This window comes from Bos indicus, chromosome 14 (assembly GCF_029378745.1).
Source record: "Bos indicus isolate NIAB-ARS_2022 breed Sahiwal x Tharparkar chromosome 14, NIAB-ARS_B.indTharparkar_mat_pri_1.0, whole genome shotgun sequence".
Classification (NCBI taxonomy): Eukaryota; Metazoa; Chordata; class Mammalia; order Artiodactyla; family Bovidae; genus Bos; species Bos indicus.
This window is the reverse complement of record NC_091773.1, coordinates 65,120,480-65,136,530: the sequence shown is the minus strand read 5'-3', so window position 1 is coordinate 65,136,530 and position 16,051 is coordinate 65,120,480. Positions and strand designations below refer to the sequence as shown.

The 16,051-nt window shown below is 32.9% G+C and overlaps 1 protein-coding gene across 18 annotated transcripts in view; it reads left to right on the top strand.

Annotated features, from left to right (window-relative positions):
- The window catches only part of VPS13B (vacuolar protein sorting 13 homolog B), an 807,303-nt gene that overhangs the window by 434,239 nt on the left and 357,013 nt on the right, over positions 1-16,051 (top strand). For 14 of the 18 annotated variants that reach the window (XM_070803099.1, XM_070803104.1, XM_070803105.1 and 11 more), the window contains 5 exons: positions 2,618-2,789; positions 3,366-3,480; positions 5,936-6,077; positions 9,172-9,580; positions 14,730-14,841. In XM_070803099.1, the coding sequence (XP_070659200.1) occupies positions 2,618-2,789; positions 3,366-3,480; positions 5,936-6,077; positions 9,172-9,580; positions 14,730-14,841 (950 nt within the window). Of the gene's footprint in view, positions 1-2,617; positions 2,790-3,365; positions 3,481-5,300; positions 5,368-5,935; positions 6,078-9,171; positions 9,581-14,729; positions 14,842-16,051 lie in introns of those variants that run through there. The other 4 variants (XM_070803102.1, XM_070803103.1, XR_011570715.1 and 1 more) reach the window with 3 other exon arrangements.

Below are 16,051 nucleotides of genomic sequence, written 5' to 3'. Positions count from 1 at the left end.
GCCTGTTGTTTTGTGAAAATCTTCTCTATTTGATCTCCTTTCGGAGATTCAAGGAAATTGAATTTTCTTCTGATTGAAAGTTGTAGAACTGAGGTCAAGGGAAAAACTTCATATAGGATGCACTAATGATGCTAAAGCTGAAACTCCAGTACTTTGGCCACCTCATGTGAAGAGTTGACTCATTGGAAAAGACTCTGTTGCTGGGAGGGATTGGGGGCAGGAGGAGAAGGGGGCGACAGAGGATGAGATGGCTGGATGGCATCACTGACTCGATGGACGTGAGTCTGAGTGAATTCCGGGAGATGGTGATGGACAGGGAGGCCTGGTGTGCTGCGATTCATGGGGTTGCAAAGAGTCAGACACGACTGAACTGTTACCTGCGTAGAGGTCACGTCTTTGGTAACGAACATAGGGTCTTTGGTTTTGTAAGAAGTTTTACTTGTCTCTTCTCTTCAGTTCAGTTCAGTTCAGTTCAGTTGCTCAGTCGTGTCCAACTCTTTGCGACCCCATGAATCGCAGCACGCCAGGCCTCCCTGTCCATCACCATGTCCTGGAGTTCACTCAAAACTCATGTCCATCGAGTCGGTGATGCCATCCAGCCATCTCATCCTCTGTCGTCCCCTTCTCCTCCTGCCCCCAATCCCTCCCAGCATCAGAGTCTTTTCCAATGAGTCAACTCTCCGTATGAGGTGGCCAAAGTACTGGAGTTTCAGCTTTAGCATCATTCCTTCCAAAGAAATCCCAGGGCTGATCTCCTTCAGAATGGACTGGTTGGATCTCCTTGCAGTCCAAGGGACTCTCAAGAGTCTTCTCCAACACTATAGTTCAAAAGCATCAATTCTTCTGTGCTCAGCTTTCTTCATAGTCCCTCTCGCATCCATACATAACCACTGGAAAAACCATAGCCTTGACTAGACGAACCTTTGTTGGCATAGTAATGTCTCTGCTTTTCAATATGCTTAGGGGCTGTCTTATGCTTTGGCTAAGAGATTAGTGGCTTCTGCTCCAAAAAACTACCCATAAAAAAGAGTTATTTTTGTATTGTCTTCTATTAAACGTTAAGGGATGTTTTGTGCTGATAGTTCACTACTCGTCATGAATCCTTAGCATTGGAAGTGAATATTTTTTTGACACTCAAAGCATCAACTAAGTGTTATAGATTCAATGTTTATGGCAAAGTAAATGTGCTGAAGTTATAAGTATGACAGAATGAGAAGGGCAAGAAGGTATAGCATACCAAATTCTATAGGATTGTATCGGTTTCTAAAGTAGTCCACTTGATGGTGATAATTGTACATGCTATTTGTGAATTATGCATTATATGTAATCACTTTTCTATCATGTTCTTATTTAATCATAATTGAGAAATAAATATCATTCTAATAACCATTTTGAAGTGGTGGGTTACAAATTCTGAGAGGTCAGATTACATGACTAGTGTCCGAAGTCCTTATCCTAGTACAGCATGTTGCCTGCCAAACTATACTTAAGTGCATATAACGAGTATTTAAATATATATACATCTTTAAGGAAGCATGCTATGGTGTATTTGATCAGTTCACAGAGAATGGGTTTAGGTTGTCAAGTTGTTTTGAATATTTTCAATGGATAGCAAGGTTGGGATTTAAAAATAAATCCTTAATTAGGTAATCCATGAGTAATCACTGTTTGAGGCACCATCTCTTCCTACCTTTGAGACTGAAGCTGTTTATCTTCAAACCAGGATTTATTTTCAGCTGTTGAAAAGATTAAAAAAACAAACAAACAAACAAAAAAAACATCCAACAGACTTCTTCAGAAAGTTTGTTAGTACCAAAGTTAGGACCTTATACATAACTGGAATTCATTATGTATTTGTTGAATTGAGTAAGCTTATGTTCTCTACCTCTAATTAAGAGACTTCTAACCACGTAAGTCATTTAAAAAGTCTGGCATTGAATCTGCTAACTTTTAAAAGTCCTCTTACTATTAAACTATATGAGGCATGATGCATGCTTTGCTGTTTTTTAAATCATGCTAACTATGGTATATTTTTCTATGGTTGTTGTAGATTCATACATAAATGTGCCTTAGTAGGGTTAGACAGACATTTTAATGGCAAGATAGTAAATATTGTAGGCTTTGTGGATCGTAGCATCTCTAAAGCAACTACATATCTCTGCTAAACAGTAGTCATAGGCAATAGATAAATGAGTGATGTGACTGTGAGGTAGTTAAACTTTATTTCCAAAAACAGAGCCAGATTTGGCCCTTGGCTATAGCTATTCTATAAGAAAATACTCATTAGTATGATCCTAACTTGTTTAGAGGAACCTGGAATGGCATGCATGTACACTGAAACTATGAAAATGATATGATTAGTCTATGTTTATATTATTGGCATTATATATAAGCACTTAGGTGATTTGCATTATCATATATAAATTATAAGGAATAATTGCAGGTGGTAAATTTTTACTTATATTTATATAAATGTTTTATAAATATGAATGTGTATTATTTAATATATAAATATAAACATTATTGTTTATTTATATTTACTTATATTTACTTAAATGGTAAATTTTTACTTATATTTATTCAAGTTAAAAACTATTGTTGTTATTTCTTATCCCAGGGAGATTCTGTCCAAGCTGTTGATGATTCACCATTCTCAGATTCTGTTACCTTGGAACAGACTACAAGTAACATTGGTGGATCCAGTGGTCGTGTTAGTCTATGGATGCAGTGGGTGCTCCCCAAAATTACTGTAAAGCTCTTTGCTCCAGATCCTGACAATAAAGGCATAGGTATAGGGTTACTTTTCTACTCTACAGATAAAATATTAAACACTGTTTTTAGAAGAAATTGGAGACCTTGTTTTATTTAATCATTGTCATTTAAGTCAAACATCATTAGATCTAATTCAAGTGATTTCTGTTAGCAGTACTAACGTGGTGCCTATATTACCTCAGTTCTGTCTTGTTTGTATTAAAATTCACTCCAAAAGCCATGAGGTAATTTTTTTTTTTTATTGTGGTAAAAGTCACCAATATAAAACATATTATTTTAACCGTATTTGTACTTTCTTCAGTGGTCATATCACTGAAAATATTGCAGAGATTGTTGACTGATATTAGATGTAATACTTCATACATTAACTGGTATTTCCCTTATTTTGAAATAAGTATCCTATCTTATTAATTTTGATGCATATATTAATATTAATTTTGTAGTTATTGTAAATTTTTATGTGGTTAGTGAACAGAAACTCTCAGTCCCTCTGTATATGTCAAGGATGTATATGGCAACATTAAATGTAAAATTGAAAGTTTTTATGTTGATTGTGAGCCCTATACTAATTTAGTATTTGCTTCCTATTGCAGAACTTTGTATGGTCAGTGAACTAGAAGATCTCAGTGCTTCAATAGATGTCCAGGATGTGTACACTAAAGTGAAATGTAAAGTAGAAAGTTTCAATATTGATCACTACAGAAGCAAGTAAGTAATGAATAATGAATATGGGAAAAACTATTTTCTTTGACCAAAGTCTGTGAAAGAATTTTTATATTTTAATTTGATTAGTTATTTTAAAAAATATTGTAGTAATTCCCAAAGATGGTTCTTAACAGATATATTAATTTTACTTAGTATCATTCATATATGGAATATAATAAAGTTTTATTTTATAAGCGGGCAAATCTGTTCCTAAGTATCTACCTTGTCATATTGAATGAAATAAGCTTCTTTTACTAATCACTTGACAGTTTGTTGTGCATGTTGTATATTTGCTAAGATGCCTGGGACACAGCTAATGGCTTTGGGTTTTGCTGTGTACTCCTCATCCACTCCCTATACCATTATAGAAGTAGAGCAGCTTCTCATGTTCCTTACAACTTTGAGGACTTCCTAACTCACAGAAGATTAATGTACCTGTGGTATTAATACATGTTCCTATAACCATATTTTTCCTTTCTAATAAATTTCTACCAAAAGGAGATTATAAATAAGTATGATTTGTTTATAATATTGAATGATGGTAGTAAAAAAATAAAGTTTTAGATATTTTCATAAAGATACATATATAACAACTTATCATCAGTTTTTCCCAAATAAAAATACAGATGCCTTTGGGGTTATTTTGCTTTATAACACTACCCTGAAATGTTTTTTTTAATAATTGAAATATGATTTATATACTGTAAAACTCACATATAGTTTTTAAAAGCTGTTTTCTAAACAGCATCATATTTTCATTTTCATAGTATTTTGGCAAAGAAACAGCCTTAAAGTCCTTTTTTTTCCCGTTTTCATATTTATTCATCAACAATTAAGTGTCTGCAAAAGTACACATTTCTGTACCTTTATCAATGCATTATATACTCTAAAAACCAAAGTCTTTTATAAGAGATTTCTAATTCTACATTTAAACATTTGAGTTTTCATTCTTTATTATGTATATCATTTATGTAAATAACTCTCAACTCTGTCAAAGCCAAAAATTGTGTCAAAATTTTGATGGTAAAAATATTTTGCTGGGTATATATTAAGACCTGTTATAATAGTATTATTTTCCCAAGTTTATGATAATTGTTTCTGTTGGAATAACAGTGAATCAGTGATTGATTTTTGATAATGCAGTGGTTCAGTTCCTTTTGAATGGTATATCTCCATATCAAAATGATCCTAGAAAATATATGTGAATTTTATTTTATTGCTGAAATAATTTCTTGATTATGTGAATATTACAATTTATGTTGTAGATTATCAATGATTTTGCTGTTAATTTTATGTAAGTTTTAAATATTTAGATCGTTTATTCATTCTTTTAATCAAACTGTTTATTAAGTGTATATTATATCCCAAGCACTATGCTAAGCACTAGGGATATAGTGTTCAACAAAAATAGACATAAACCATACCCTTATGGACCTTAGAGTCACATGTGCTTGTGCTTAGTTGCTCAGTCATGTCCGACTCTTTGCGACACCATGATCTGTAGTCCGCCAGGCTCCTCTGTCCATGGGATTCTCCAGGCAAGAGTACTGGAGTCTAAGCCACAAGGGGAGCCCAGAGTCACATGAATGAGATAGAAAAATAACCTTGGTAAATATATAATTTACCATTAAGACAGTTGCTCTCTGCAGAACTACCAGGGTGTGGTGCTAATGTGAATTGTTCTATTGATTGCTTTGTCAGTTTCACGTTTTAGTTCAGTGTAGTACTGTTTACATCATAACGACTTGAAATAGTTGTATATGCTCAATTTTTTAACTCAGAAAAATTGAAGAGAACAGATAAGGTGAACTTATGTTTTCCAGGCCAGGGGAAGGTTGGCAGTCAGGACATTTTGAAGGAGTATTTCTACAGTGCAAAGAAAAACCTGTGGTGAGACTCATTTAGTAATTATGACTTTTTAAAAATATATTATAAACTGTTTATCTTTGTTCTTTCATGCAGTGGGGCTAATGGTTACAAGAATTAGAGCTCAGCAAATTCTTTTTGACCTATTCTTATAAAATTACATTACAAAGTAAAACTATTCCTTTAAGTTGCTTTTGTTTTGTAACCATTTTCCTGTTATAGCAATTAAGTAAATTTTTAATAAGATCAAGGTAGGATTGCTTTTATTAATATACTTTGTCATTAATGTGTTAGTATGTTGATCTTCTAGAAGTTTTTCCTAAGTTTTTCCATAAGTGAGTTCATGTTGGATTGTCCTTTATTATAAATTAAAAGTAGTCATTTACACTAAAAGCAACAATTTTTTATTTACTTCCATTAACAATGCTTTTGCAGAAGATGGTGCAGACAGAGGCCATACCTAGCAGTGGCTCAAACCTAAACCTTTGCAAACTTGAGCAAAATTAAAACTGTCCAGATTTTTTTTTTTTTGCTTATGGCTTTTATTGCTTTTTGTCTTTTCACCTTCTTTGCTCCTGTCCATCACCTCAAGCCTTGGGGAAGAGTGTTGGTCTCTGGGGCAATGTGGAGGTGTCTTCCTTTCCTGTACTGACAAGCTGAACAGACGCACCTTGTTGGTTCGACCCATCAGCAACCAGGACCCTTTCAGTAATTGCTCTGGCTTCTTTCCTTCTGTAAGAAATCATTTTTAAATTACGCTACAGAACTCCCATTAACAGGAACCCAGAGAAGGAATGGAACTATCCATAGAGTCAACTCTTGATTTTTATCTTCCTCTGTATCTTTCGCTTTATAAATGAACTATTATGTATTCTTAAATTATAGACTGTTTGCACTATAATCCAGTTTGTTTCTGGGTTACTTGAATATGCTGGTTTATTGAATATAAACTAATTTTATCATCATCATTGGAAAATCAAAGTGGGATGTTATGTATGTTTGTTAAATTGTACATATACTGACTGATCAAGAGTTGACCATACTGCTTTCGTTATTCCTTTTATGATTCTTCCTTGCACTGCTTTTTCCCCTATTATTATGCTGTTTCCTTCTCAGAACTAACTCCAAGTGCCTTATTTATTTGGTGCCTCTTAAGTCTGGACAAGGTTGTACATCTGTCAATTACTAGATGAAAGAGGAATACTAGACTGTATACCAGTGGGTTTTAGAAGTTTAAAACTTTTTTTTCCCCTGGTGGTATAAAATATCTGAATATATTATTAAGCTAGTTCTTTTAAATGATATTTTTAAGTCAATAAAAATACATGTAAATTTTAAATATTGAGTAGATTTTCACAATGGTAATAGAAATCCTCTTAAGAAACTATTAAGTGCAAATGTTATTATTTTCTCAGCATCTGAAAACTAGTATTTATTTCCCCTTTTTTTGTAACTTAAAAGGAATTAAGACATATATCTTTAAAAATAAAGTGTAAAAATTAGCCAAATATTTTAAATAATTGTGTTCTTAGATTTAGTGTTTAACGCGGTAATTGCATAGCAAATAGTAGTTTCTGATTTGATTTTTTAATTTTTTCTAGTCTAGTCTGGATAAAAATTGTCCCTAAATGTGGCCTTTGTATTAATGGACATTCTGTTTAGATTTATTTTCTTCTCTTTAAATGTTCATTAGCATCCGTGAGAAGCTTTCTTAACAATTTTAACATGTATTCATGAAAGCAAACCAAAATTATTGTTAATGTGCTTTAGAATTTTATCAATTTTTCTAAATTTTGAATTTTCTTAACATTTTAATAATTATCATTGGCCTGACTTTCATTTTAAGTAGTAGAAAATATTATTATTACTTTATGAAAGGTAATACTTATTTCAATTCCAGCTAGTATTCATCCATACTTTATGTTTTTTCACTAATTCTACTAGCGCAGGTAGGAATGCAGCACTTTAACACACTTTCTCTCATGGGTGTTTACCTTTTAATACCTACAGTCAACATGTTTAAAACTATCTTTACCAAATCAAAACATTTATACTTTCAAACGCCTTTTATACTATTTCCAGGATTCAAATGTTGCCATTAATTAAGCTTTGAGGTGATTCATCTGGATTATGGTTGGTTCTACCCCTCGACACCTTAATCCCCAGTTGAGACACCTAGAGACAGTGTTGCTGTGGCCTCTCCCGTTGCAGCCACCCACAGCACCCAGGTCCATCTACGTTTGCCCGCAGTTCAGCATCATAGTGATGAGATTGCAATCACTTTTTCTTGTTTTACTGTATTTCCTTTTGTTTTGAGGGTAGAAAGCCAAAAGAGAGGGAAATAAGATAAAATGAAGTGAGAAAGTTGGACAAAGTAAAAGATGTTCTGAGGGCAGGACAATTATATGAAAAGTTATTATATTGCATATCTATTTAATGCTTACTTTACAAGCTCTTTTTAATGGTCAAAAAGTTGATTTTGAGATACTTTTGCAAAGGTAAATTTTATCTTGTCTTTCTTCACTATAAAATCCAAATTTAAAACAAAGTTAACAGAGCACTGAGTTTCATACTATTTTATTCTCATTGTGTGATAGGCAACAAAATGAGAAGCAGAAAATAGAAGTAGAAGAAGAGGTTTACTGATGATGGAATAACGTAGGCTCTGACATATTGTTGCTTTGCTCCTTCTCACTTTTTTCTTGTTTATGTGAATGTATTTCCTTCTTTTTCGTTTTTCCTGGTTCACTTCCTCTCTTAACATCACTCTTTGAACTCCAATAACTAAAAATCTTCATCAAGCCTTGGGAAGAGGGGTTGTATTTTGAGTAATTATACTTTAATTTGCAAAATAGAATTTTATGTACATTAATTGGTTCAGGAAAACTTTACTCAAAAATATCCTTTTTATATGTTGAGAAATTCAAATTACATGTTTTATTTTACCCTGAAAAATATGCTCTTTTCAATTTGAATATAAGTTTATTGGACAAGTTTTGTCACAAGTACTGAAGTTGTTATGATACAGTTTTCAGTCTCTATCAGATATTTATGTGTGTTACTATGGTATTAAGTCCAGGGAATATGAGTTGAAAGAGAGTTGTTAGGTAGGTTTTATAAACAATATGATAGTCCCGGAAAATAGACAAGTTCTAAAAGAAAGCTATTTTTGTCTCATGATACCATTTTTTCTTTATATGCATTAAATGGTTAATTCAGTTATCAAAGTGTGATATCAGTGATGCTTGTCTTATGGGCTCTTCATATATATTAGTGAGATTACAGAGGAAAATCTTTGTTTTTATAAATGTTAAGTCAAGTGAAGTCAATCAACTTTTCAGGTTGTTGATCACCAATGAAAATACATAACATGGTTATTTCAATTTTTCTTTCATAAACCCTGTCTGACCCAAATTATGACAGCGTATTGCTACTTTTAATGAAAAATTATCAAGAATGAAAAGATAAATCTATATATGAACTGTTCCAAATTCTGAGTGTTGTAGAAAATGTAGAAATTATAGAAACAGGCACAAAGAGGTTAATTACCTCTCTCAAGACCTAGAACTACAACCCAGGATTCCTAACCTGAGTTCAGTCATTCTGAGTCTTAGAGGCTTTTGCCCTGTCTATAGAATTGATTAGTAATGTGCTCGTTAAGTGTGTTTTTATTTTTTTATTTATATTAAACATCTGATTAATCATGGGGAAAAAATATTGACAATAACAAAAGATAATAGTACCAACCTAGATTGTTTTCTGCTTTCAAATTCTTTTTTTTTTCTTTTTGAATAAAATATGTATTGTGATTTCCTCTTTCTGGAACAGACAACTGCAAAGCTTCTAGATGGCTCTCATCAGCAGCATGGATTTCTGTCTTTGACATACACAAAAGCTGTAACAAAAAATGTTCGCCACAAGTTAACATCAAGAAATGAGCGAAGAAGTTTTCATAAGTTATCTGAAGGTTTAACAGATGGTTCCCCTCATTTTCTTCATGAAATACTTCTTTCAGCACAAGCCTTTGATATTGTCCTTTGTTTTCCTTTACTTAATGCCATTGCAAGTATATTTCAAGCAAAACTACCAAGGACCCAAAAAGAGAAAAGAAAATCTCCTGGTCAGCCCATGAGGACCCATACACTGACTTCACGCAATTTACCTTTGATTTATATCAACACAAGCGTAATCAGAATTTTTGTTCCAAAAACAGAAGAAATGCAGCCAAGTATTGAAGGTATTCTTTTTAGAATTTTTTTTTCCAGTCTTATTTTAAATAACTTTTAAATACTGTGTGTGTTTCTGACTCTGCTGATTACTAGAGTAAGAAATAGGAAATGTTTTTCTTTAGGTCTTTTGCTAATAAAGCTTATACTTTCTGTCATTTGTTTTGTTGACCTCCAATATTGTGTTCTATATACCTAAGATAACTAAAAATTGCTTTATAAAATTAGCCAACACTCCTCATACTGCACTAATGGAATAAATTATATTGGCAGTCTTGTGCAGCCATTCCCACTTTCTATCTCCAAAATGTTTTCATCACCCCAAGCAGTAACTCTGTACCTTACAGACTGAAGAATAACTCCCCCTTGCTTACTTTCTGTCTCTCTGAAATTGCCTGTTGTAGGTATTTCATATGAGTTGAATCAGAGAATATTTGTCCTTTTGTGTCTGGCTTATTTCGCTTAGCATAATGTTTTCAGGGTTCATTCATGTTGTATACCATGCATCATAATTTCATTTATTTTTATGGTAGAATAGTATCTATTGTATGGATATACCCCATTTTTTAAATCCAGTCTTCTATCAGACACTTGGATTGTTTCCACTGATGTTGTGAGTAATGCTGCTATATACTTGTCTGTTCAAACTCATTTTTGATTCTTTTGAGTATGTACCTCGGGGTTAAATTGCTGGCTTATATGGCATTTCTTTGTTGAGAATTCTATGGTGTTGATTAACCACCAATCTGCTTTGAAGCTTTTTTGATGAGGCAGGATTTGTAGTAGTTTCTGAATGATAGTATTGAGTCAACAGGAAGCATGAAGGGAGCTCCCTGTTAGTAAAGGTGGTAGTACCTGTGGCTGAGCACCTTCACGATAGACAGAGGTCAGGGGTTTCATGGGTTTACCCTAGCCTCATTTTTCTGTCATACTCAGTGGTGGTTCATCAAAACAGGTTCTGTGCTTCATTGATTTGTATAGATGTCCAAAGGGATACTCACCTGGCTATTTGAGAAAAGGGAGGGAAAGGAAAAACTTTCTCTCCTTTGTGCATATATTTGTTTTGTTTGTTGGCTTATTGTTTTATGAACATTTAGTTAAATTTTATAATGAATACTGTGTATCACACAGTTTTGTTGATACTGGTTTAAGTTTCCCATTTTCTTGCTGTAACTAGGAAAATCTTCAATTGGTTGTAATTACAGAAGGTTTCTAGACTTTTCCTAGTTTATTTTTCAAGCTCCTTTGTTCTTTTTTGGTGCTGCTTGTGGTGGGATTCTTAAGGTATAATTTCAAAATTGTGACCCTGAAGTACCTGCTAAGCATGTAACCTTGAATAAGAGCATATGAGGTAGAAGTTAGGGAAGGGACCTTGTTACAGCCATCTTTGGAAAATACTGTCTGCCACATTTCTCTGTGGACTTTTGGTTAATTTTGATCCTTTGCTTATATGAACACTTTGTGTAATAAACACCTTTTGCTGGTATTTTTCATGACTTGGGTGAGTATATATAGAATAAATTTCTAGCAAAAGGATTGCTAGATCAAAGGGTATCTACCTTAAAAATATTAAGGGGTGTCAAAATGCTCTCCTATAAATTGCCTGACCAGTTTATACTGTTTCCTTGGTGTCCTTGTAATAGAGATCTGTCATGCTTTTTGGTCTTTTGTCAGTCTCATTAATGAAAAGTATACTTTTTTCCTAAAGAGTTGCTCATTTGTTCTTCGTCATTTATTAAGAACTCTGTGTGAAGCCTGTTGTTTGACCTGCATTGTATTGCACATGTCTTTTCATGTTTTGTGTTTTTTTTTGCTATTTGACTCTGTGTGTGTGTGTGTGTGTGTGTGTGTGTGTATGTGTGTCTATGTGTACCCCTATATTTATATCAGCATGTATATCTTTGCTTATACCTGTTCTCGTATCTGTATCTGAGATACTATCAATTGCCAAAACATGTGCCTATCCACTATATATATATATATATACACACACACACACACACACATATATATATAATGTCTTGACATATTATGTTAAATTTTGGGGCCACTTTATCTTTCTTCATTACTGCTGTAATTCAAATGAGCATAATATTTTTAATCAGATTAATTAAACTGAATGGAAATTATGTCTTATTGAGTGTGATAGCATACTGAAATGTTGCCATTTCATACTTCTTAGCAGAAACTATAAAACTATCTCCAAGCAGTTTGTGTCTTTCAGAGATGATTGTCAAACTGAATGTGACTGTATTTCCCATTAATGTACATAATCACTGGGTTACATATTATTGAGCCTTCATTGTGTCTTCAGCTGAAAATATGTCAATAACTAATAGTACCTTTTGTTGATAGCTTAATGTGAGGTTGTCATTATAGTTGTGGCTTTATAAAAGTTTAACATTGCAGTGGCAAGTTCAAATACCTTTGAGATTTTAGATGTTTTATTATATAGAGTTTATACTGAGAATCTTAAAGGAAAATTGAAGTCTCTAAAATGTTTTTATTTCATATTGAATTTTTAAAAAACTTAGCTATGAACAACAGTCTTTTATTGTCTGACAATTTCATGAAGATTCTGCTCTTTTAAGCTTTTGGTTACTTAATCAAGCTCATAATTTCAGATTTGTTCTTAGCCTTTTCATTTTCAATAAATACTCTCTTGCCTCAAGAAAAGATAAAGTCTTTCAGACGTATGTTTCATTTTACATGAAATGTACAAGTTTCAAATAGTTCATCTGTAAAATTCAATTAATAATAAAAATATATTTAACATTCTAATATTTAAAGAAGTTATATTAAAGTCTGGTTTTCGACTTGAATATTGCTTGCTTTATGTGCGATTATTATCAAGATTCTGAATCTACAGGTGTTTGACTTCCAGCTTAAACTATTTATTTCATAACAGAGGGCTGTTTTTTGGATCTGATATGAGTCTTCTAGAGTGAGTAGTTCCTCATGAGGCTCAATTTTTAAAAATACAGTTACAGCAAAGAAGGAAGGCATTCATTTTCATGTTGAAAATGCTTCTAGAGGGAACACTTCCTCATTTGGTCCAACTATTAAATGCAGGTGAAATAAACCAAAAAAGGGAAGCTTGTTTTGTTTTTTTTTTCCCCCCCAGCTATCAAATAACTAAAGACATGACTCAGGGCGCTTTCTTGTATAAATACCTATTTTTTACTAGTTTTTCTTATATCTCTGGATACATTTTGATAAGCTGAATACTTTCTATAATAAAATTGATTATTTTAATTTAGTTCATGAATGATATGCATTAAATGCTTTTTTTTATTATTATATAACTTTGTAGTCAGTTTAATCTAGTGAGAATACTTTTGGCTCTAAGAGAAACAGAATTCTGTTCTTGGATCTGGCTTTGTGTGTAACACTAAGGACGTCATTTTTCTTCCATATGTACCTCATTTACTGCAGTGTTTCTATTACATTTTAGACTTTCATATGGTGGGTAGTATCTGTAGCCTGGAAGAACAGTTAGCAAGTATACTAATCGCACTTTTGTGGTATGGTCTGTTCTCCAGGCTTACTATTTATTGATTTAATTGATGCCTTCTGCTTAATCAGAGGTTTTACCCACATGAAACTATTTGATAAGCCTGACATAAAATGCAGGATCTGTGAAATGTAAACAGGTTTCATAGTAGAAGCACCTATAATCAAGCCAGACCTCTAGTCATTTGAACATAGTGTAACTTCATGAGAAGTAGTGTTTAATTTGATCTTTTTTGCTGTGGACATTCAAAAATATCATCTGTGTTGCAGCATCCACATGCTGATATTTATTATGATTGCTCATCTCTTTCTTCCCCCTTTGCTGTCTTTCCACTTCCCCTGCCATTTTGCCTCTCCCTTATGTACGTCTTATTCTGGTTCCTTCTTTTCCTCGCTGAATATCTTTCTTCTTATTTTTTCTGATTTTCCTAATTCTGACTTTCCTTTTTAGACTAATCTAAGTCAGACCATACCAAGTGTTTTGTCGAAGCAGCTGGAAATAATCTCTTAGCTTTTGCATTCTTTGGGCACCACAGTTTGGGAAATATGGATTGTATGCCTTTGTAGGCATGTTCTGTTCAGGATATTCCTGAGGTCTTGCAGAGCCAGTCCTTTTCTGTTCCATTTGTGGCAGATGATAGTTCTTTGAAAGAAATTATGAATTTTACTATATGTTTTCTTCAAAACCCAGAAAATTGTATATTGTTAACAATTTTTAAACAATTTTGAACAGCTACTGCAGTAGACTCATCTGTGGGGAAAGAAGGAATAAATTTAATGTAAATTAATGAGGGCATCCAAAAAAGCTCTTTATTCCAAATAATTTTTTTAAAAGACATTGAATTAGCCAATGGCTTATAGAATTGTTTAGCTTTGTAACATGAGAACATGTGATAAATTTTTCTTAATTCAGTTTAACGAATCAGAATTAATATACCCTTTTACCTTTTCTTGTTTTCTGAAAATACTTACCTTAGTTTTAGGTTCCATTAGGAAATAGGACTTTTACACAAGTGTGAAATTACTATTTCTCAAGCAGTTCCACAGTAGAAATTATTAACATTAAAAAGTGCCTAGAATAGCAAGTTGAAAAGCCCTTATATATTAATCAGTTACTTGTTTTTTTCTTTCTTTACTGTTGCAGCCTTCAGCTCACATGTTACACCTTAAAGTGCTCTTGTGTGTTCTTATATGTGTGTTGTATTAGTACAATTATGTAAATTCAAACAACTTGGAGAATTGGTTACTGACTTTCTGATATCCTTTAATGTATTTGTAAGCAACAGTACAGTGTTGAAAACCAAAGGTTGAAAATCACTTGGGAGAAAAATGTAGTAATATCACATCATGAAATTAGATAAATATGCTACTTCAGTATTACTTATATATAATTAATATTGCATGTTTTTATGTTGGGTGAATTATTTTATTGCCATTTTTAATTGTCTGTGCAGAGAAGTACTTAGTGGGATATAAAAGAAACAATGGACAGAGCATTGAATATTTCTATTTTAAGCATATTTTTTCTTGTCCTCATTTATGGTCTTATCTTAATGTATGTCTGTCCCATTCTTCAAAATTTCTCCTTATACATGAGGTTGTGCACAGATCCACTGTTTCCTCATGAATCTACTTTTTTCGTTACAGTTAATCAGACAGCAAAGGAAGATACCATGGTTCTGAAGATTGGCTCTGTTGCTATGGCTCCCCAGGCTGACAATCCCCTTGGCAGATCCGTCCTCAGGAAAGATATTTACCAGTAAGTTTATTTTCTTATGTCCAATTTTGCCAACAGTTTCATACTGCAAAGAAATACACTGATCAATAAAACTTGTATAGTGTGGCCTGCAGAAATACTTTTCATTCAGGATCTTTTGATATTTAAAACCAGGTTTTTCTGATTTTCTTCAGTTGTGGGTTTTTAAATTCATTCAGACAAATCAAGTATTTCTGTGAAGTGTTGATGAATAACAGAATGTAAGTACCAAGTCACCATAAAACTGAAGAAGCGCAGTTTGGAAAATTTTAGCAGACTTCAAATTTGACCAAATCTCTAATCACATGAGAAAATGAGGTCCTTTCTAGAACTACCACATCTTAGTGTAGTCATATTGTATCACACTGAAGCATTTTCTTAATTTAGCTATAAGCCATTATTTGAAATTTAGGACTGTGCATGTCATATGGATCAAAGCTGTAAAGAAAAGCAAACTTCTAAGGAGAAATTTCACAGTAAACACTTTCTGTGAAAATGCCATGCTCTGGATTTTGTCACTGAGTATTTGCAAACCACACCAAGCATATATGGAGAACTAAACTGGTGAACACATGTAATCAACATGATAAAAATAATATATCATTCGTACTGAAGTTGGCACAGCTGCCAGACACAAAAGTACAGTTGCAAATAATACCAAGTGAGAAAAGTCACAGAAATACAGATGAACAAGTGTCTTATTTTTCCTGCTGGTCTGTTTTTCAGATGTTATATTCTCTTACTCTTACAAGAAATACATTTCTACTGTTCTCCAATAAATGTTACTGCTAGGAAAGATTCTGATTTTTATAATGCATTTACCACCTAGAGGATGACAACTATTTTTACTTTAAGTGGACCTATGAATTTTGTTTTCTCAATTTTTTCTGTTATTAGAGTTGGTTTGTTGTTTTTTTTTTTGTTTGTTTGTTTTTTTGCCTTGGAATTCTATATCTTGCTTACTTTGTTGTGTTACTTTTTTTTCTGGTAGCTTATAGTAGGCTTTAAGTAGGCTTTAGGAATCATCTAATCTGGTTTCCTTATTTATAGATTAGGAAATTGAGGAGCCAAAAGAATCACTGTCCCTAGTCAAGTAATGACAGAGCCAATATCACCACTCATGCTTTGACTTCCTTAGTATCTAAAGAAAGGATTACAGTAGAATCCTTTGTGGGTGAAAGCAATTTCATTTTCTAACATTTGGAAATTCTAT